Here is a 21,148-nt window from a genome sequence, read left to right as displayed (position 1 = left end):
GCATCCTAGTGTGCTTTACAAGTGACTATAGTCAGCACGGGGTCAACCTTGAAAACTCACCTGCGTGACTGAAGAGCTAACTGCATTGAAGCCGACCAATGAACATACTGTCACCGGAGCCTACCAGACAACACACTACTCCAGTAGGAAGAGTTCGGCATCAGGAATTCACTTCCTCTTACATATAAAGGGGTTCATCCCCGTCCTTCCCCATTGTTCAATCTCAGTTCATCCAGCCTGGATTTTAAAAATTCGTATGTATATACATAAGCATCATCTAAACGCCTATCTCCGCCGAAGCCATTGTCGGCATTATTGCCGTACTCTTGGCGGTCTCCGTAAATATCTTGGCCTCTCCACGAGCAAAGTGTGTCATTCCGGGTTATGCCAGGTAAGTCAATCTTTCCAGCTCTGCACCTCTGCGCAGCTTATTCCCTGACTAGATGTGTGCAACCTTATCTAGGAGCGCCGTGCCATGCTTCCAGATCTACACCATCCAACATAGTAGGTATCAGCAGTTACCTACAGCTTGGCATGCTGCGCCAATCGCCCTCCTGTGCTGATTGGATGTCAAAGATACTAGAATACTCCTGTAAGGGACGCCCACGAGGTTAGACTGAGCCAGGCCTAAAACCATTTTATTCTCTTGAATTAGTATCTTTCCACACCGCATCCTGAGCTTTTACGCAGAAGCGCTCCGTTCACCTTATTCACATTTTTCCCTACTGTACATACCTTGTGTGAATACATATTTCATCAAGTCCAGTGGCCGGCACCATGACTATCTCCCCCGAAGCTATTATAGGTATCGTGGCTATAGGAGTCGCGACGATCCCCATTGGAATCTCGGGGCTACGGTATTGGAAGGGGAGAGCGGGGAGACATTCTACGGTAGTAGGTACTCAAATGGCTTGATAACGGTTACTCTCCTGATTTCTGGTAGCTGGTTTGCAGAGCACGATACTGCCTATTTGGCTCCCTGGAGAAAGCCCAGAGCAACATGAACTATTCCACCCAGGTAGGCAGAGGTTGACTTTTGGGGATGCGACAAGTGAGTAATGCCCCGTCTGGTATCAATGCGCTCTTACCTGTACTGGCAGTAACTGACACATGAGAGTAGCGGGCTCACCCGTTGGCGTGGAAACCTTCTACCTAACGTCGAGCATCACGGTCCTAAGAACCCGTGTTTTGGGCCGGATGTTGAATTTGTGAATCTGGGGATGGGTGGAATCAGAGGTAGTCTCAAGACAGAGAGGTTGGAGATATGCTGGTAGTATAGATAGCTCAACGTTACTTGTTTTGTTGTCTATGAATGGAGTCCACGTTCTCCACTAAATTTCTTGTTCCGTTGAGTCTGGACTACTCTGGAACGTGGTTGTGGATTGGAGCCGATGACCTCACTATCTCCGCAGTATTTTTCTTATCACCGCGGAGTCGGAGCGGGCTCCCGCTTTCCGGCAACGGGCAGCTCTGCCAGCTTGCCTGTCTTCCTCTCGCCAGCTCTTCTTTTGTCCCGTTCACCTCGTTTTATCTCTCCGCAGGCATCGGAAATCTAACTCTCACAATCTCATTGACAATGGCAAATCCCCTCGCGTCACCTCAATCCGTCCCCTTCTCCGACCCCGTGGGGTCAGTGCCGAGATCCGCCTCTCAAACAGCCCACACCGACACCGACTCCAGCCCACAATCCCCTCGCGACGAAGGCAATCTCGACCCGGATAACCTGGAGCTTCACGAGATTGAAACGCATCAAGATGACGACTCCGGCGCATCAATTTCATCGGGCGAATACCGAATCACAACGCGACGGACAGTTTCCCGGACGGAGACGACTCAGACGCAGCCGCGACACGAGGGGTTTCTCGGGCGGATACAGCGGTTCTGGACGAGGAATGTGGTCTTGACAGTGGCGCAGAAGAAGAATCGGGATTATTTCGGTAGGTCGCTCTTTCCTCTGGGGGAGATCCCCGTCGAGGAACGCGAAGACGGCGGAGGCATCATCGGAGACCACTGCTGACAGCTTCGACGCGGTTATTAGCTCTCGAACGGACGTTCCTGGCGTATATTCGTACCTCGGTCATATTCGCAATGCAGGGCGTCCTTATTGCCCAACTTTTCCGACTACAATCCACCCACTCCAGCAAAGGCCTCGGATACCACGACGTCGGCGTTCCGCTATCGGTCACTTGTCATTGTGCAGCTATTCTGACGGCGGTCCTGGGGGCACATCGGTTTTGGAAGCAACAAAGTGCGATCGCGTTGGGGACGGTATACGCCGGTGGATGGGAGCTGAACTGCATTGGATTTCTGACGACCGCGGTGAGCCCGGAGAAGTTCGATCGTAAAGCTCAATCAAGCTAATGGTTTCTCATAGATCACGTTAGTGACCTTCGTTTTATCAGTGCTCATTGCGGTGACAATATCATGATCAGTTTCGCTGAAATTCGGCGACGGTCGACGACGAGGCCGGGAAGGCGAAATGGTGAGAACAGACGCAGACTACTGAGTAGAGTTTCGGCGACCGACACTTTATATCTCAAGTCTAGCAGAATAAGCAATTCGGCTGGGTTCCACCATTTACAGGCCCTTATCGACGCCTTATGGGCCTCTGATGTATTGCTCAACGCCAAGGCGAATTGCGTGATTGAGGCGGCGCTGACGAACAAGATTGAGTCTTGACAACCAGCCGACCGTTTGACCTTCCTGAGAAATGACCTCGCGGCGACGAACTCATTCCCAATTTCCACAACATACACATGAACCTGAAACCCGGGGATGTTTCATCCATGGATGATCAGATACCCGACAGTGTGGGACTGTGGGTACAGCCCCTAGGGGAATCCACGGCGACGGACCACGGCTCCGTCTTCAAGATTATACCCCGTGGTCTCTAGGAACATTCAATACGATTATATTCCACCTTGAAGTCAATGACCTCGTTAGCCCTATCTCCAAATCTTGCGCTTCACAACTCGAATAGCTACAGCCCCTTGGTATGGCGCGAGAACATACGAGGTTGTTTGTAGCCCGAGGACATTAAGGTCTAGCAAGGGAACAAAGCTCTGTACGAGACGTGGCTCTCCCCGCAGTGACATCGGCTGTTTAAAAAGTATGATCCGGTGAAGGCCCCTGAACACCAGACCATCCTGAATTCCTGGTCGAGGTCTACGTCAGATGTTTCACGAATGAACGGGCAAACACCGCTCCACTCTCAAGTTGCAGGTTGCCACAACGGTCATCGCCAATTAGACCTCCAAGTTTGCCATTCTGAATCGTTAGCGCACCCGCCACAGCTTATCTCACCTTTCCCCCAACCTTGGGCCTCCAATCTCCGCATTAGAGGGCAAGCCAAGACAGCAGCGGAGCTGAAGAGTGGCCCGCCCGTCCGACGCCCAGAATGCAACACGAACACGCCTCACCTGCCGTAACCCGTGATTTGTCCGCCTACTGGCTGCCAGGGTGACTGACAGGTCGCAGGGGTAGACGTTAAAAGGCCGACCGTCTCCTGGGAATTTTATCGGGGCTTTCTCAGTCTCAAGCGGGGAGGTTCATTATGCGGGGACTATTTATTTTCTGGCTTGCTGCATTCGCCGCGGAAGGCCTTTGCAGTTTATTTCTTCATGAGAGCGATTCACCGCACGTCCTCCGACTCGGACTACAACGAAATAAACACAATGACCCCATAGGACGAGATCGCAGGCGATTCAAGCGGCAAGCGGACGTGGTCGACGCCGATCTATACGGGGAGTCGGTATGTCCTACCATCTCCATTCCCAAGACTCAGCAAAAACTAGCTTGCTAAGAGAATGCAGATGGGCGGCGACATCTACTCGACCAACATCACCATCGGAGATCCGCCGCAATGGGTAACGGTGTCCGTGGATACCGGAAGCGCCGACCTATGGGTCGTGTCTTCCGAAAACCCCGTATGCGACGTGCGAGGAACGCGCTGCGACGAGTTCGGACTATACAACCCCAATTCTTCGACCTCTTACGTCGCGCTGTCCGACGAGTTTGGGATTTCCTATGGCGATCGCTCGTGGGCGGAGGGGCATTACGCCATCGACACAATCAGCATTGAGAATGCGGATATACCCGGGGTGCAGTTTGCTGTTGCGACGTCGTCGAGTATAGATAGTGCGTGCGCTCTTCCCAGGCAATTGGTCCAGTCGCTAACGGCTTTGGATAGAGGGAATCCTCGGCATCGGCTACAGCACGAACGTCGTCGCAGATTATCGCTACCCCAACCTCCCCGAGCTCCTCGTGTCCGACAACATCACGAGGAGCAATGCATACAGCCTCTGGCTCAACCGCCTCGGCTCGAACGAAGGGAGCATTCTCTTCGGTGGGATAAATACGGCGCATTACACCGGCACCCTGCAAACAATCCCCGTCGTGCAATATATGGGAGACTACATCCACCTGTGGCTCACGCTCACGGAGATGGGCGTCGAGTCCGCATCTGATAACATCGACAAGTCATATACCGACACGCGATCGACAACCGGGGCCGCTGAATTTCCCCTCGTCGCCCTCCTCGACTCCGGCGCGACGCTAACCTACCTCCCTTCAAACGTCGTCGCTCAAATATTCTCAGACCTCGACGTACACTTCTACCAGCAAGGGCAATTCGGCTACGTCCCCTGCGACACATATCTCGTCAGTCGCGAAGACTATAATCTAACCTTCACATTCTCCGGCGTAACAATCCGCGTCCCGCTCTCAGAGCTCGTGCTTCATGATGCAATTTCTGGCCCTGGACGAAACGCCCTTCCGCTACCGGACACCGACTCCGATGAGGAAAGTTGCCTCTTCGGCATCCTACCCGCAGTCGACTTCTTCCCAATATTAGGCGACACCTTCCTCAGAAGTGCCTATGCCGTCTTTGACCTCGAGAATAATGAGATATCACTGGCGCAGGCGAATCGCAATCCGGGCGATGATCGGATCCTCGAGATCGGGGAAGGGAGCGATGGCGTGCCTGAGGCCGAGGATGTGAGTAATCCAGTTACGACGGCGACTGTGGCTCTTGGAGGCTCGAGCTTGGTTCTCCCCGCTGGATGGACGAATGAGCCTGTTTTTCCCAGTCGGGCTGTAACGACGAGTTCGAGTGCGACTGCTCCTAGGACGAGTGATGAGGATGCGGAAGAGACGGGGGATGGTTTGACGAGCGGATCGGGATCAGGGTCTGGGACGGCGACGTCAGCGGGGATTGATGCGCCTACGGAGACAGATGGTGCTATTCAGCTTGCGGTGAGCAAGAACCCATGGCTACTGATACCGGCGGTTGTGATTGGTCTTGTGGCGGTACCATGATGACTTCCCGCCAAGACTCGGCTAAAAATATATATATCGGTTCCATCCGAAAATTCACACCAAGAATCCATTCCCTTGTTAACTTTCTCCCAATGATGCTGTGATCTTGCGTTCCCACGTACTTGCTCTCGATCGAGTCTTATTGACTTGTTAAAAGCTCCCTGGCCTGAACCCCAGCCATGGACTCATCCCATTGACCCCGTCCTTCACAATATTTACCAGGATCGGATTAATCCAAACGGGCGTACTCCAGAGCAAGAACGCGCAGACCCAGATATACCCGACTACCCTAGCAAACAAACCATTTGCACTGAGACCAAACCTTGCAATCATGTTTTGGAATACCGACTCGAGCACCAACCCGAGGATCTGCAGGCTAAAATATGCGACACCACCACTCCGCTCAAACGGAATCCCAAACCCCATATCACACGCCGCATGAACTATTCCCGATCCCACGAATGCAAAAATAACGCGGATCCAGTGTGCCCCCGGACTCGTAGGCTTGAACCCAAGCAGCGACGAGAGAAACGTCGCAGTCGCCGAGAGAGGTCGGCGGAGCGTTTGATGCCAGGAGTATCTGTTTCCATTAGTCCACAAATCCACAGAGAAGGAAAGGGATGGAAGACAATGGGTAGACATACCCCCATAGTCTCTGCAACGTCCACGCCTGCCCCAAACTCCCCGCGATGGGCGGCCACTCCGCGGGCTTGGCGCCAAGAGATACGGCCACTAGCGCGCCGGCTGTATACGACGCGGATATCGCAGCGCGGGTGATGATTCCGAAGGAGAGCGTGAAGCGCGCTTGCAGCCATAAGTAGTAAAAGGGGGATTGGCCTGTAAGGACGCGGAGTGGGAGGAGGAGGACAGATTTCGACGTATTGAGTTTTTTGAGAGCGAGTAGTAGGTTAGTGTTATCCGGGGGAAGTGTAAGAGCATTAATTAGTGCCATTGCAATCGTGAGCTCCGCGATAGAATATAGATAGAAATAAAGTCTGCTGGTAGGGATGCTAGGGAAGGTGAAAATCGGAAGTCGCGAGATCTGCCAGGGCGTTCCAATACGGCGGTAATTGTAGGGGAGCATTATCGCAAAGACAGTTTTCGCGCGCAGTGAGTCGGATTCAGGAGTTTGCTTTCTGGTATTGTCATGCTTCTTCTCGTCCTTCGTTCTGAGGTAGGCAACCAGCCCATCATATGACGCGCGCGTAAAAAGGAGCAGGTCAAACGCGTTCAGAACGTTGACCCAGCACATTGCGACGAGGGGTCCTGAGGGACGCGTCCCTGCGAAATGTGTTTGCATTGATGTTTGGAAGATATACGCGATGAGGGCAGTTGTTGCGGCGGCGAGGTAGCGCAGCGGTGAGGAGGCCAATGTTAATGTTGCTGTTAGGCCGGTGAGAGATTGGAGGAGGGTCCAGGCTGTTACTGGGACAGCCCATGGTGGGATGGGTGGTGGTGAGACCATTGGTGTGGTGATGCTAGTTGATAGGATAGAGCGGAGTGTTAAGATGAGGACAAGTGAAAGTTGAGGGTGAGAAATGTGTTGATTTCCGATCTGCGGCTGAAAAAAAGGGTCATGAAAAGCTCGGACCTGAGAGGCCGCGTACCATTGGACGGAAACATGTAATACTGGGAAGATCTGCATCGCGATGGAACCAGGCCAGCCAATCGCAATGGAGTTTTTAGGCCCCATTCAAAATCGCCCCGGGGCCAGGGAAATGAATTTCTAGATGAGGGCTAAGTCTGGGAATTCTCTTGATCTTGTTCAGCCCTCTTTCTCTCCTCGATAAACTCCATGATAAGCGGATCATCTTCTATCCGCCCGCCCCAATTCATCCGAGCAGTGTTGATTTCGCGCACTTTGCGGTCATTCCTGCTCCGGTATATATTGTAAAACAACTTAAAAACGGCAGTAAAGAGACGCACGGTCAATATCTCAGGCCTATTTGGGAATGGAGAAGGGACCGAGGGTTCTCCGTGTAAGCCAAAGTTGATGAATTGATCGATCTGTGCGTCCGATAGCTTGAACACCTTGAAGCGAGCGTCCGGGTGCAGATATACGTCGAGGTAGTCGTTGTGGTAGAGATAGGTAGGTACCCGGCTGGGAATCAGCTCATCGGTTCTCTGAGACCAACCATCTACCGTGATAATCTTGTGTTTTGGCGGAGGTTTTTTATATAGTGGCTGATTCGTGTGGTTGAAGAGGAGAGCCACGAGGTGTGGATGACGACCGCTGTGATTTCCATAAGTCGCGGCTTAAACTCTCGCGCTTCGAACGACGTTTGCTGAAATGTTGATATAACCCGAACAGCCGTGGGTACGTAGACAAGAGCGGGGACCGACAAAAGCATACGTTGGATTCGACTTCTAGCGAACCGAGATCAAACTCCCATCTCCAGCTTCGTACGAGATCCAGCGCTTTAAGGCCTGGTTGGGTCCTATTGTCTAGGTCTTCCACATCGCAATGGTTTTTGTACTTTGCTGTTTCCTTGATTGGTAGACCCTCTGCAACCTGGGCAACGACGTACTCGGCTTGCTCGGTCGCGAGGATATGCCTCACAGTGCTCTCTAGTGTCTCGAAGTGTGGTTTATCTAGTGTATTAAGCGCTGCGTTGGAAGCTTCTCTTGTCGCCATGACTTGAGTCCTTGCTGACTCAGGAAATGTAGTAACTAGCTAGTTAATGGAAATAGATTACCACGGCCCGGAAGACCCAAGAAGAACAATCCCTCTAGTCTGATGCTTTTGGGGTGAATTACAGGAGGGAAGCAGGAGGAGAAGAAGAGTGGAGAAAGACAAGCTGCGGGCGGGGTGTTTAGCGGGAAATCTGCACCTTGAGTACCAGCTAGTCATGTGACCCTTTCTGCCCTAGGCCATGGCCTGCCCAGGACGATGAAGGGTCTCTCTAGAACTGTCCGTGACTCAGCTCCGTTTGATAATGGGTATTCACCGCTGCAGTAAATGTATCTCCTCACTTGAGTGGGAAATGGTCCTCCATAACTTCTTACAATCCGCTCTACTAAGATCACCAATATGCTCCGATTAAAACACCTCCCTACAACTCTTTCCTCCGCATCAAGCGCCTTATGTGAGACCCGATACCCAAAGTCCATGCCAAAGCCCTCACCGTGCATTTTCATACCCGTCTATATTTATCCCCAGCTCACCGGTCGCAATGGGTACAATAGCCCCAATGTACCGCGTCACCAACATTGCAGTCCGCGAAGACTTCAGCGAATGGGGCCCTTACTTCTACTACACCCCAAACGACATGCACTACACCTGCGCTAAAAACAGCATCTCTGCGGCGCTGGATATTCTCAGACACCCGATAACCCGTCGCATCATGACCCAAATGGCCCTGACGTACGACAACCACTCAACGCGCTTCAACCGCTTCGGCGGAAACGAGTTTCTGGCTGCCCATGCTGTCGAGCTCTTCCTCGACAAGATCAGCGCAAACTCTCCTCTCGTCATTATTGATCGCGAGTTCACACACCCTAAATGCTTCGCCTACCACAATCGTGATGAGTGGCAGGGATCCTTGGACGACTGACACCCTGAGCACAGCAGTATCGCCTTCAATGCAGCCGTAAGACCCTTTTCCCTCCCTACTCCAAGTTCGGCGATGATGCTAAATGATACTTCCAGAAATTCAAAGCCTTCGTCCGCGCGGCTTACGATCCCCAGGCCTACGTGGAGTGGCAGTTCCAGTTCGCGACGATCATCGTCCACGAGGTCGGCGGCCACATGCTCACCACATTTCTGGGAAACGGCGGATCGGCGCAACCTGAAGCTTTTGCTATGGATGGATATCAGCAAGGCCAGAGAATTGGCGAGGCTGGTAGGTTCCTGGAGACGCAGCTTTTTGGCGGAACGGTTGCGTGGTATACGGATTTCACCTCGTTGGATCCGGAGGTAAGTCAAAGCTACCCTATTTAAGTCTGTTGGAACAATTCGCGGCAGGGCCAGTGCTAATGATTATCAGTGGATGCAGAGAGGAATCCCCTATTTCACCCGCCCCGACAACTACGTCCAGCGCATCCACCCCGTTGTCTTCGAACAGCTTAGATGCGGGAGCTATGATGGTTTCCTCTATCTCTGAGCCCCGGATAAATTCCCGTGATGATAGACAATATACTAACGCCGCATAGCCCTCAACAGCCCAACCTTCCACCCCTTCCCGCTCCGCACCACAGGGTCCATCTTGCTGAAAGCAAACCTGACACCCCTCGGCAGCGGAATCTCCCTGCCTCCCGGCCGGTATAACGATGTTCGCTACGGGATGATAGCCCAGCGGTCGGATGGCGAGCTTATAGATCTGTCGGAGGGCAGACGTGGGTACGATATCACCATCACAATTCGCGAGATCAATACTGTTCGGAACGCTGGGAAGCAGGCTCGCAAGTGTTGGTCTTTGATGGCTAAAATTGCTCCGGTGTTCGTTAGGCTTGCCCGTACTGCTGAAATTCGCTTCAAGAAGGGCGATAAGGAGTAACCCGTTTATCTTACCAGCCGGAAACTGAAGCGCCCTTGACCCGGAACCGGGAAATAATGGAGTTTGTGGGTCGATTTCGATGAAAGAAGAAGGCAAAAACAAAAAAAAAAAGAGGCGTATCGCATAATGAGTGCCATCTCACAAGCCAGACCCATAGTTAATGCATCCACGTTAAGCACTGAGCTTGGTAAAAGTAATATTATCAGCCGCTGGATAGCTTGTCGACTTTCACCATTGTACTGGAGTGCTTGTGGAAAATGTAGGACGATGAATAAGATAGCTACTGGGAAGATGTGTGCTTGAGAGGTCTTACTCCATACGTTCAACTAATACTCTCAAACGTTATAAACTACCTTGTATCTAGAACTAGAAAGTTGGAAGGATACTATCGAGTACAACGCTTCGTACAATCATGCGTAAGAAGCTAACGCTCAGTATATCGGATCGACCCGGCCGCCTGTTGCGAACTTCTAACCTTGGGAGATGATCCTATCGTTCGTCCTTTCGATTGCGGCGCATCACCTCCATGTAGCCTGGGTGGGGAAGGGTTGTCATCTTCGTCGCCAGGTAATCGTTACAACCGGTATACCAGATAAGGACACTACTAAGCAAGCGAGTCAGTAAACGGCCAAAACAAAGGCTGTATGCAATGAGTTGCACTAACTGATATATGTAAAATGACCTACGTGGCGAAGGAGAAAAGACTCTCCCGTTGGCAGTCGGTTCATCCAACGGACCCGGGTTACCAATCTCTTGTAAGGAAAATTGGGGATGCCACAATGGCAGAACGGTAGGCTGCGGAGTATCTGGAGATGAAGCAGCTTTGTTAGTATCGAATTTTGTAAGCAACCCCCTAAGCTCAAACTCACCATGTCCCCCCCCCCCTCTGCCAGTACTTCAACCCTGTGAGAGTAATCGGAACCGCTGCAGTAGGACGGCGAAAATGTCGACAGTGGCTTCGGTGGAGATGGCCATTGGACCATTTACTGGGTGCGAGTTGCTTGTGATATGGATCGTCTAGTAACAACGACGATAAGCATAAGATGGTTAAAGCAGGAGGGTAAAGAAGGCGGGCCAAAAGAAGTGAGAAGAGACCGATTAAATAGAGATCAGCCTACCAAGAAAAGTGGCAGTGTGTGTGCTGGAGAGGTCAACCAGATCTCACCCTGGAGCGTTGATTGGAGGACCACAATATAAAAACGCCTCTGAGATCCGTCTCATATACCCAAAACTCCTTGCTACAAAATCCTAAATATCTATGCCTGACTGACATCATCCCCTGGTTGAACCAACGACCCTATTGTATACAGAGATTGTCTATTGACCACCATGACCAGCACCAGGTAATTATCACCACTAGAACGCGATATATAGTATCTCCCTAAACCAAAAAATTAGCATACCGCTCTGATCAAGTACCAAGCATACCAGTATGAAGACAATGTACCTGGAATTTGGGGAAGAAATGTAGTGGATGAGGCTTGCATGATATGGAAGGATCCCTGGCGACCGGCCTTCCGTGGATCATTCCGAAGACACCACATAGGTAAGATAGTCTGTTGCGAGACGCGTCCTAATGCGATGTTTAGCAAAGCACGCGGTGGCAGAGTTTAGTTACCGACCTCTAGCTTCGGCGTGGTTGCGCTTTCGCTTCCTCCAGTACTTGACTGCGGCGATGATGATGGGGATCACTGCTAACGGTAGAGCAACAATCCCAACAATAGCTTCGATCGAGATGGTCATTGGAGTGTTGACTACCGGTATATTGTGGTAAATAAATGCCGTGTATAGTGTCGTCACACGGAAACAGCAAGGTTAAGGATGATGGGCAAGATACTTGAGGAGAAAAGTTGGATTGCGCGCCAATTCGAATATTTAAACGGTCCGCAATGGTTTATGGTGATTGAGCGTTGGTAATAACGGTTTTCTTAAAATTGTGCTAGGTGAGCATATGCTGAAATATCGCCAGGTAGGTGTGGTCGAACTAAAAGGTGCCAGACCCGCGCATAGATATAGTATCAGCCAAGCACAAATAAAGAGTGTTGGATCTGTGGCTCTCAAGTAAAGAGTGTTGGATCTGCGGCTCTCAAATAAAGAGTGTTGAATCTGCGGCACTCAGGCGTGGCTGAAGAGCAAACGTTCTAAAAAGAGTATAGTGCTGACAGGCTGTAAGATACAGAACGCGCCCGCATCAGTGTGGCCACTGATCGCTTTCGAACCCTGATAAGTCTGGTATCAGGCGTACGCACAGCCAGTTTCATGATACAATGATTCGTCGTTCGTCCGTTCGTTCATTCGCTTCATACGCTGATTTGTTGCCACCAGCTGTCTGGAGCATCAGCCTCAGAGTCCACTGGGCTCTCGACTTACCCACGGGCTTACCTTAGATGCAAAGCTAAGGTGGCAGGAGCAGTTTTGAAACAGCAGGCACTACAGCCGGGGATCCGGGGGGTTCTTGGTCATATTAGTACTCACCTCTTTTTCACCAACTCAAGACGTCGCGAGGTATTTGGCTGGGCGGATGTGTCAAGAATATGTATATTCATCAAGATTCCTCTTTAATCCTGGTTTCCTCTCCCGAAATCATAAATTTGTGTTGAGTAACTGCTTTCAAGTCAAACGTTGGTACTGACGGGCCGATCCATTGTTACACATATTCTAGCAGTTCTCGGAACACCGCTCTTGCCGTGCAGAACCATGGAACGCGAATGCATTGTATAAAGTATTAGATACATGCAGTTGGGAGTCTTTGAAATGGCCTCAAGGTCATTGTGGATCGCTAAGAATAGAGCATCCATGGACATGGATAAATTGTCAAAGCACGGATGTATATAGAGACCTGTGAGACACCAAGTTCATACTTGCAGTGACATGACAAAAGCTGGTCTAGCTCCAAATGGATCCTCCTTTTATTATGGATTATCGAGTATTTGGTAAACATATGATATTTTTAAAACGGTAGTGGTTGTCACCAGGTAGATCTTCGCATCGGCTGTTGACACGACTACATCAAATCAAAACCCAGAGGTAAGCATGTTCCTCCACAAACCATGTCAATGACTCACATAAACCATTATAGGGTATCGGGTTATGATACGCAACAGGTTGTTCTCGGCCGTGCGAAATGGGCAGAACGGGCGCCTGATGTCTGCTACCTTGATAGGAAGTATAATTCAGCACTCGGGCGCTTGACGTATCTCTAATCTAGGAGCTGAAGGTAGCGTCGTACCTTTCCATCGATTGGTACAAAACCGTACTAGAGAAATACCAATGAGTGCTGCTGCCAACAGCACAACCACCACACTGATGGCTGCTTCACTAGATATGACCATCAGGAGGACCAGTTATAGTCAGGTCGACGATTTGAGAGGAAATCGTGTGCTAGATCTACCTCCAAAGAGAAGAGGAAACACCCAGTGCACTAAAGGTGATGTAAACCGGGAAGACAAAGTTATTCAATGGCGCTACGAAGAGGGATATATAGAACCGTACAGAACTGGCAACCACCGGGTGCCAACTGTGCAGCAGATGCCTTGAGCATTAAGCATCGAGCGAGCTTGGCGAAATGCCGATCTACGCTAGGTCATGCAGTCACACTCTCTAGCTGCGTCACCATAGCGTTGTTATCTCCGCGTCCTGTAAGAATAATCATTTCAGCGCTCGTACTGTCTGGTGCTACTACATAGACAGGGGGAGAACATGGGCAGTGCAGTTAAGAGCCCATCTACATAATAATTGGCGAGCCACAGGACAAAACCATCAAATCGGTAGAATAACTTCCCGAGACCTATCAGCCACTGACTACTAATATACTAGAGGATTTATCGGAGGTGCGGAAATTTTCCCGATAGGAACCAGTCAATCGGTTGCTCCTGGGTTACACCGCATTGTCTTCACCTCGTTACACCAGATTAATTGGGTCGGCTATAGGTGCTCGGTGGTGGAAGATGAAATGAGAAAAGCGCGAGGTGAATGTGGGTAAGGGTAGCCAAGCATGGCGAGGTACTGGGGGCCTGTAGGGATACATGTCAACAGAATACGTCCTTTACAAAATGCTGTACCTAGCTATAAAGCCATAGTAAGGATATGTAGCTGTACGTTAAAGAGTTGATTCCACCGTTGGTAGGTAGGATCTCCCGGATCGCCGTTTTAAAGCCATCTTGCGGGGTAACGTAATAGCTAGGCTTGCTAAGGATGTTCTTGGCGAAAGGACTTGCAGATAGAAACGCAGCTGATTAGCTGGATGGTCTCAGGGACAGGGACCACTCCTGAAGAATCCGCGATGACATCTCAGCTGACAGGAGGTAGGTGGAGTGCACGCAAAAGCGGGCGAGCAATTGCTCCTTATTCTTGCGTTAAACTTACGACCTTGGGGCCCTGGCCCATTCCTGGCTTTGATCGCCAAGACCATTGTGGCACAGTGAGCATCCAGAATATTCTGGATTCCTTCTCCAAACGTCTAGGAAAGCCTGGCTCCAAATGTTCAGATCGGGCGTTTCAGAATCAGTCCGCTGGTTTCAAAACCCTCCAAGCCTGCAATTAGGTATAGACCATGGGTTCTACGCTCCCAAGCTGTCTACCTCTATGGAACCCATCAACCGTCGCAAGGGTCGCAAGGAATGCAGTACGTCCGAAGCGTGTAAAATCCTACCAAGCCTAAGCCTAAGCCTAGTGAGATTTTGAAAGCAGAGTAAGTGCACACCTAGTATATTTATATAAATGTCACCATCCCACATTGACAACAATGCTCCGGAACATTAGGTCGAACGGACAATTCAGGAATCCCAGCGACTAGAAATAGCATACTCCTGACCAAATCCCTCCAAAGAACCGACGACAAACATCCGATCTGCGGAAGAGGAACTTTCCTTGTACCCCATTTCAATGTTCCACTACCATCTAGTTACAAACAGTCTGGTTGATGAAGCTCGCATTAAGCACTGTGGCTGTTATAACTAGGCCGACAGTCTCTACGCGAGATGACACGGCTACCATCACACATTGTTAGATGCAGTGAACCAGAATGAAATGAGGTTTTCCAATGCCTAAACGTACCGAAATCAACTGAAAGCTGGAAGGAAGGACGTGGAGTGTCTTGCACGGAATGGTCTTGCGTACGCCAGACAGGTAGAATGGGTTCATGCCGGCTTTCTTGGGCATCAGACTAGAGATCAGTATGTATTTCATTTCCCCACACTCGTAGATTTGCAGGGATCAGCACAAACCAACGGAGTGGGTCGTAGCTTGCCGATTCCACCACTTCATGGCGGAGACTCCCACAGGGACAACCGCCAAGACTAGGGCAACAATGCCCACGGTGGCTTCGGTAGATATAGGCATCAGCCTCTGAATCTAAATGAAAAGGGTTCAATCCTGGTACTATGAAAAATGATGCTAGCGTAGAGAGGGTAGAATGAGACAGCACCGCTGGGGCGCCCGCAATATATAGCTGCTAGCCCGTGGTGGTGAGAATGAAGTTGTATTGGCGGGTGCATGGTTTTTGCCCGCATCAAAACTGGCAGCTAAAAAGCTCAGGGAGCAGGAGTAGGATCACAGAGTGGGCCCCTTTCCAGCATACAAGTTGTTTGTTGGCCTGTGAGTGGTCATGCATTTCCGCTACTTGCATCCGCGCACAAAAGCCTATTACAAAGTACGCCCGAGAAAGAGGTCTCTTCTGCACCTACAATGTTAGACGACATGTGAGTGGTCACCCTGGGAGCAATGAGCGCACGCTAGTATCTTCTGTCCCGGGGGGTCCCGGTTCCTGGACCGTGATTAGCTGGCCACCCACCAAATCTGCAAAGCCTCAGCGTACAGTCCATCGGGGGCAAACCTGGGCAAGGCCTGCACGCACGCCAAACGGGCTGTCTAACGAACAATGTCCAATAGACGGTCATGGAAGGGGACGGGCCAATCGCCGAATTTTTCATCTGACTCTCCATGATACCGATTGTGCACCTAGGTATACTCTATGTACTCCAAAGTGGTGCGCCTAAGGGTACTTGGGCTAGGTTGACAACATCGATCTAAAGATGAAAACATAAAATCGTAATATGTGTTCTCTTCATCCAGCAGTGAGAACTTGATCCAGATGTCACCTTGATACAAACCTGAATTAAACAATGAAAAGGGGAATATCGTGACCCCGAATTGACTCCCAAGACATACAATGTACTGCTTCACTACCAAGCCCCACACCAGGGACTTTGGATCTGATGACGCCAATGCTGAGGCGCAGGCTGGTGCCTGTGACGAATGGTGAGTGTCCTGTGCGACATCACCTCAGCCATTGTCCTCCACCACCAGTAAACCCCGCCGAGCTGTAGCAAGCAAATAGCCACTGCACCAGCCTTGCTTACATATGACCCTTACGCTTGTATCTTCCCAGGTATAGGCAGCAAGGCATCCTTGGTTATGGACCAGAACGTAACTCCAAACTGTATTCCGAATAGCCGACGGGAGGCCAGCACGAAGAGGGCATTCCTCTCGCTTTGCCGGTACACTGCATCCTTGGTCAGGTATTGGTGTCTCTATACGCGAGTTACATGTACAAACTAGGGCTACGAAGGGAATTACGTTACAAAGTACCAAGTCAAATGTACAGAAGACATGATTCATTGGTCGCCCTTGAGCTCGCCAGTCCTATCCATAACCGCAAGCCGAAGGAGCATGCGAAAGTTGCGTTTGATGAGGTCGTCCCTGGAATATTGCCACAGACAAAGGTCTTATATTAAGATGTCACTCAATTCACAGTTGTTGTTCAATGGATGCAAGGATGATTCTATATACTTATTCAGGTATAGATAGAACAGTGTAGATAGCTCTTCAGCGGTCCCTAGGAAATGAGGCATGAGAGTCAAAGTCAACCCGCAGATGCACACCGTTACTAAACGATTCACCAACCCACGTATATCCTCGCATTCTTGGCCCCTTCCATACAGGCAAGCATCTAGGTAATAACCCATCAAGACCGATCCAGCACAAGCCTCCTCGGATCCTCTCCCCTCTTGAGCCTAACCTGCATCCCTTCCGCCGCCCGCTCCATCTGCACGGCAGTATCGTATTTAGCGTCGTCATCTCCATCCTCAAAGTTGATCAGGCCGTGAAAAGGAACCGCCAGAATGGATGTTTTCCATAGACGCAGTCTCTGCCGCCTGTTGGCAAGGATCGTTATAGCCAAAAAGCAGAGTGTTAGGAGGACTAGAGCAGCTGGGAGGAGGATCCACATCCAATGGACAACAACATAAACTTCACCAACGTAAACTGTGCCGTAGTACGTTTGATTGCTCATAGCAAGTGCCGCTCTCGTGAAGGAGGTGGTGATCCTTCCCATCACCTTTTCGAGGTCAATGTTCAGGATCTGTCCAACTGGGGGATCGTGTCGACTGGGCACATCCCAGACCTTCCACCCGGGATGTTTTCCAAAGCTAATAGTCATGTTGCCCTCCCTTGCCAAGTAATTCGCAAAGACCCAATAACCAGGGAGAGAGAAAAATGAAAAGGCGGACGTGTTGACCCAAGTCCTTTCGGTCAGGTTACTGAAGCCTGTTGGGAGTTCCGCAGATCCGGGTTTCCAGCATACTATTAACGACCGCGTGCCTCTAGGCATATAGGCGACTATATCTCCACTTTTGTCATCAAATCCAAATACATCCCCATAATCTGGGTCGGAAGCACGGTTTTTGGTAATGCCGTTGTAGACGGACAAATTGTATATTCTGATGCAAGGGGCAAGGGCGCATTCCGTGGCCCTACTCACTTGAAGGGTATCACCGAGGTTTAATAGAGGCGCCAACCCCTTGGGTGGCCCGTTGTCCCCGGCCGTCAAATTGAGTTCGACATACGCCATAACATACTACGGGTTCCGTATCCACCCGAACATGATGTTGTCTGACTGATATGGGACTTCGGTCAGTTCGAACAGCTTCCAGACCTTATGCTATAGGATATCCAATAGCGTATTTAGCTTGATCGGCGCCCCATAGCTATATCGTAATGTTCGGATCAGAGGCATATTTGGCCAGGTGCTTGAGCGTACATTTGGTGGTTTGCCGATTTCCGAATTTAAAGGCACTCCTGTTGAATTCGAGTGGGGAGCAAACAAGGGTGGTCAAATGGGTTATGTCCTCGCATTTGCTGCACATTTCCACCGATAAAAAGGGGTCCCAGGTACAATTACCGGATGGGCACTTTGAATTGAAGTCAAGGTCGTCAGACCACTGTCCAGTGTTGAGAATAATCTCCAAATCGTCCGCGAAGGGGTCAATGAGAACGTAAGGTGACTGCTGCGCTACCGCAGTGGACGAGTTTGTTACCACTTATTTCCTTGTATGGGGTAGGTAAGTATCTGTTGGATGAGTGGGTCAAATGTGAGAGCTAGAATCGTGATAAAAGCGCCGAGCAATACCACGGACTGACCGCGGTGTCGCCATTTCAACATAAGCGATCCAAGGGGCCCCTGACTGGCGTTATCGAAGACTTGCAAGCCACTTAGCTTCCTCTTTTTCGCATCGTGGAACCGAAGCCACTTTAGCTGCCCAATACACTCGGCAATGACGAGCGGAAGCGATGAGTTCGATGCGGTCGCTAGCAATGAAACAATCGCGTTCAGAGTAAGGCCATAAGCAAAGTTAGGTGCAGGCTTGCTGCTGTAGACCTTGAGCGTGGCTATGGTTCCCATAAAACAAGCAACGATGAACGAAGTTGCGAGGATGCCGTAGAACCACGTATCCAGCATTTGGCGGGTAAGACTTTTGCTTTTGACGGTTGCAAGTTCGACAGGGGGTGGTGGGCTAAGGTTGCGAGGCAGCAGCTTGTATTCTGACTCGCGGCCATCGGTCTGGTCATTCTTCGAGTTTCGAGACATTGTAAAGCATGCAATAACAATTCTAGTGCTGCGTATTTCAGTTTTTCTTTTGAAGTCGTCGGCAGACGGAAGTGGTGGCTCGCCCTCCGGTCGGGGGTTATCCCTCTCTTAAGAACTTGATTCACGGGGCAGGCGAATCAAGCCTCGTGCACAATCAGACAAGCCAATGCTGTACAATCCTTATCCATCTTCGCTTAGCTTGGTTGCGTGGTCGAGCTTTGATGATGCCAGGTTATACAACAGCCCGGGCGTCAAGCATCAGTGGCCAGAAGAAAGATGGTTGGCGATGCCACCGAGGTACGTGTGACGGGCGGCACTGAGCACCACAGGTGGAAGAAGTGCTGTCAGAGCGAGATAAAAATTACAGGAAAGGCGACTTGCGGATGGACGGGGGCTGAAAATGTACATGGTGACAGGGAAGGTGTGATGGACATAGCCGCGACATTGTATCAGGAAGGCACCACTTGCCTTTTGCCTGGACAGCCCCTTTCAAGGTTGGCATACGCCGATTCGTATGACGGAAAAAGTATAGTATGGTATACAACAGCGAGACGCCCGCCGGAGTTCTAGAACATATATATCGTTGCATTAGAGCAATATGCGGGATAATCATCGGGCCATTAGAACGGGGTACGTGAGGCTAAGATCCGACATAATATTAAATTCTCCGAATAGCACGAGGCTCTGGTGAAGTCGAGCTTGTCATACTTCAATGTAAGTACGGATTGCTAATCACATCTGTTTACCTGAACTTATTTCCGCCATCCACCTAAGCAAACCCACTGCTAACAACCCAACTAACATCATCCGTCCACGCCGTGCTCGCATCGAACGTATTCACGCCACCATTACTCGCGACATAGAGCACATTCTCATAGTGTCTCCAGTATCTTGTCGGGTAACTCCAAGCGCGGATACTGTTGGTCCCGGCGCTATTGAAGCTGCTCTGCGGACAGAAGGTCGCATCCTCAGCGAACAACTTCGTACCGTCGTTCGCATTGAGAAGGAGTGCGAAGTTCGCATGGCGGATATAGCTGCCTGGTGTATCGACGGACTCGAACGAGACGCATCCGTTTGCGGCTGCGGTGCTGGAGAGACCGGTGCGAACGGTCCAGGACGCTTGTTGTTTGAGGGCTGTGCTAGACGACGAAGAGACAACCTGAGTGTTGACAGTTGAGCCGGTGTGCGCAAGGTACCGAGTATTGTAGCCCGACGTCGTGACCTTCAACGAAACCGAGGAGCCGACAGAAAGCGATGTACCGCTCGTCAGCGACGTGGTAGCATACTTCGCAGCAACAATGTTCGCCTGCACCGCGTTCTCGGTCGCATCAGTCGGATACCCATCCGTCATGGCACCCTCATAGAATGTCCCCTGCGCACTAACACTGTTGTCACCACCAATACCAAGGATAATAGCTCCCTCCTTGCTCATGGGGTTATAACCCGACTGATCTGTCGGACGGACACCACTATAATACGTCGAGAGCGACCCACTCGCCGCATTAGCGCCACGAAGAGCCCAGAGGTTCGGACCACCCTTTAGAATCGTCGTGAAGAAGCGGTAGGAGATACTCGGGTCGCCGGAGTTATAGTCAGAACTCTGACCAGAAAACAGCCCGTTCTCAAGATCAGCCATGAGCCACGGCCCACTACCCGCACCAGACCCCCACGCCGTATTCGTGCCGAAGTATATGGCCTCCATGTGCCCGTTACCGGTGTCGAGACTGTTCGTCTCGGCATTGCCGTAGTCGAAGCAGCATCCGTCATTATAATGCGTTCCATCGAGGACGGCGTACATTCCTTCTGCTTCGTCGTTGACTGCTGTACCGACGGCCTCGTTGTTGCGGTATCCGGTTCCTGGGGAGACGAAGACGCCGTAGGCTTTCTGGCCGTTGAGCGTGACAGGGGCACCGATTGCACCGGCGAGGTTGTCGTACCCGTTCACGTCGGGCCCGCTGAATCCGCCAGGTGGCGCTTGGGTCAGGTCGTTGCCGTTGCCGGACTGATCGTAGATGACTGTGATGAGGCAGGTTGTGCCGGCGCAGAACGTGTCCTGGGCTGCGGCATTGGCGACGCCGCCGGCTGACAGGGGGGTGATGGTTGTGGTGGAGCTGTCGGAGGCACGCTTGACTTGGTATAGGGGGCCGTTGTAGGAGCTGTAGAGAGCGCGAGTGGTACTGTGGGCTGCGATGCAGGGTGTTCCACCGGAGGAGTAGATGTCGCAAGGCCCGGCAGCGATGAGGGGTGTTAAAGCCAAGCCCAGGGCAAAAATGGAGGGTTTGGAGAAGACGGCCATGGCTTGGGTAGGGAACTTGTTTGGAAGCCTCTGCCTTGAGGATCAGGTACGAGGACGAGTTACCCCTTTTTATAACTTTTCTTTGTCCTGCGGGGCTGTCTTACCTCCCTACAAAGGGGGGCAGCGTTACACGACAGGTACATACATATTTCCTCCAATAAGTGTACATTAAGG

General features: G+C 51.0%; 9 protein-coding genes across 9 annotated transcripts; 3 read left to right on the top strand and 6 right to left on the bottom strand.

Annotated features, from left to right (window-relative positions):
- Positions 1-1,576: 1,576 nt before the first annotated feature.
- On the top strand, positions 1,577-2,361 carry BDW74DRAFT_169650 (DUF202 domain-containing protein; the record flags this gene model as incomplete). Its single annotated transcript, XM_073727025.1, has 2 exons — positions 1,577-1,937; positions 2,039-2,361. 2 exons carry the CDS (start codon positions 1,577-1,579, stop codon positions 2,359-2,361), a joined length of 684 nt encoding a protein of 227 aa, XP_073580875.1.
- An 813-nt stretch (positions 2,362-3,174) lies between these two features.
- Positions 3,175-5,611, top strand: BDW74DRAFT_64943 (pepsin-like aspartic protease). The gene is made up of 3 exons (XM_073733372.1): positions 3,175-3,751; positions 3,813-4,137; positions 4,190-5,611. The coding sequence occupies exons 1-3, from the start codon at positions 3,554-3,556 to the stop codon at positions 5,314-5,316; spliced, it is 1,650 nt and encodes a 549-aa protein (XP_073580874.1). The 5' UTR covers positions 3,175-3,553; the 3' UTR covers positions 5,317-5,611.
- BDW74DRAFT_169648 (wax synthase family protein) lies at positions 5,467-6,781 on the bottom strand (the record flags this gene model as incomplete). The annotated part of the gene is made up of 2 exons (XM_073727024.1): positions 5,467-5,896; positions 5,961-6,781. 2 exons carry the CDS (start codon positions 6,779-6,781, stop codon positions 5,467-5,469), a joined length of 1,251 nt encoding a protein of 416 aa, XP_073580873.1.
- A 271-nt stretch (positions 6,782-7,052) lies between these two features.
- On the bottom strand, positions 7,053-7,951 carry BDW74DRAFT_186936 (uncharacterized protein; the record flags this gene model as incomplete). The annotated part of the gene is made up of 3 exons (XM_073731354.1): positions 7,053-7,500; positions 7,545-7,601; positions 7,670-7,951. The coding sequence occupies 3 exons, from the start codon at positions 7,949-7,951 to the stop codon at positions 7,054-7,056; spliced, it is 786 nt and encodes a 261-aa protein (XP_073580872.1).
- A 538-nt stretch (positions 7,952-8,489) lies between these two features.
- BDW74DRAFT_180992 (uncharacterized protein) lies at positions 8,490-9,812 on the top strand (the record flags this gene model as incomplete). The annotated part of the gene is made up of 5 exons (XM_073729881.1): positions 8,490-8,845; positions 8,888-8,906; positions 8,966-9,232; positions 9,303-9,402; positions 9,469-9,812. 5 exons carry the CDS (start codon positions 8,490-8,492, stop codon positions 9,810-9,812), a joined length of 1,086 nt encoding a protein of 361 aa, XP_073580871.1.
- Positions 9,813-10,476: 664 nt separating this feature from the next.
- BDW74DRAFT_158700 (uncharacterized protein) lies at positions 10,477-11,850 on the bottom strand. The gene is made up of 5 exons (XM_073725355.1): positions 11,435-11,850; positions 11,260-11,385; positions 10,931-11,193; positions 10,682-10,829; positions 10,477-10,618 (listed from the first exon to the last, which is right to left on the bottom strand). The coding sequence occupies exons 1-3, from the start codon at positions 11,553-11,555 to the stop codon at positions 11,069-11,071; spliced, it is 372 nt and encodes a 123-aa protein (XP_073580870.1). The 5' UTR covers positions 11,556-11,850; the 3' UTR covers positions 10,477-10,618; positions 10,682-10,829; positions 10,931-11,068.
- A 4,720-nt stretch (positions 11,851-16,570) lies between these two features.
- BDW74DRAFT_158699 (uncharacterized protein) lies at positions 16,571-17,517 on the bottom strand. The gene has a single exon (XM_073725354.1). The coding sequence runs from the start codon at positions 17,419-17,421 to the stop codon at positions 16,777-16,779; it is 645 nt and encodes a 214-aa protein (XP_073580869.1). The 5' UTR covers positions 17,422-17,517; the 3' UTR covers positions 16,571-16,776.
- A 606-nt stretch (positions 17,518-18,123) lies between these two features.
- On the bottom strand, positions 18,124-18,678 carry BDW74DRAFT_180990 (DUF3176 domain-containing protein; the record flags this gene model as incomplete). The annotated part of the gene is made up of 1 exon (XM_073729880.1): positions 18,124-18,678. One exon carries the CDS (start codon positions 18,676-18,678, stop codon positions 18,124-18,126), a length of 555 nt encoding a protein of 184 aa, XP_073580868.1.
- A 769-nt stretch (positions 18,679-19,447) lies between these two features.
- Positions 19,448-20,974, bottom strand: BDW74DRAFT_180989 (alpha-L-arabinofuranosidase B; the record flags this gene model as incomplete). The annotated part of the gene is made up of 1 exon (XM_073729879.1): positions 19,448-20,974. One exon carries the CDS (start codon positions 20,972-20,974, stop codon positions 19,448-19,450), a length of 1,527 nt encoding a protein of 508 aa, XP_073580867.1.
- Between the last annotated feature and the right edge of the window lie 174 nt (positions 20,975-21,148).

Source organism: Aspergillus multicolor (assembly GCF_047715735.1).
Source record: "Aspergillus multicolor strain CBS 133.54 unplaced genomic scaffold BDW74scaffold_25, whole genome shotgun sequence".
NCBI lineage: Eukaryota > Fungi > Ascomycota > Eurotiomycetes > Eurotiales > Aspergillaceae > Aspergillus > Aspergillus multicolor.
This window is presented reverse-complemented; position numbering and strand designations above follow the sequence as displayed.

Excerpts from the sequence above, each read along its gene's own strand:
- BDW74DRAFT_158700 (XM_073725355.1), bottom strand. The coding sequence starts at position 11,555 with ATGACCATCTCGATCGAAGCTATTGTTGGGATTGTTGCTCTACCGTTA. Across the intron at positions 11,386-11,434 it reads CAACCACGCCGAAGCTAGAG|GACGCGTCTCGCAACAGACT; the intron begins GTCGGTAACTAA and ends ACATCGCATTAG. Across the intron at positions 11,194-11,259 it reads ATTTCTTCCCCAAATTCCAG|GGAGATACTATATATCGCGT; the intron begins GTACATTGTCTT and ends TTTTTGGTTTAG.
- BDW74DRAFT_64943 (XM_073733372.1), top strand. The coding sequence starts at position 3,554 with ATGCGGGGACTATTTATTTTCTGGCTTGCTGCATTCGCCGCGGAAGGC. Across the intron at positions 3,752-3,812 it reads CCGATCTATACGGGGAGTCG|ATGGGCGGCGACATCTACTC; the intron begins GTATGTCCTACC and ends AAGAGAATGCAG. Across the intron at positions 4,138-4,189 it reads GACGTCGTCGAGTATAGATA|AGGGAATCCTCGGCATCGGC; the intron begins GTGCGTGCGCTC and ends GGCTTTGGATAG.
- BDW74DRAFT_158699 (XM_073725354.1), bottom strand. The coding sequence starts at position 17,421 with ATGCCTAGAGGCACGCGGTCGTTAATAGTATGCTGGAAACCCGGATCT.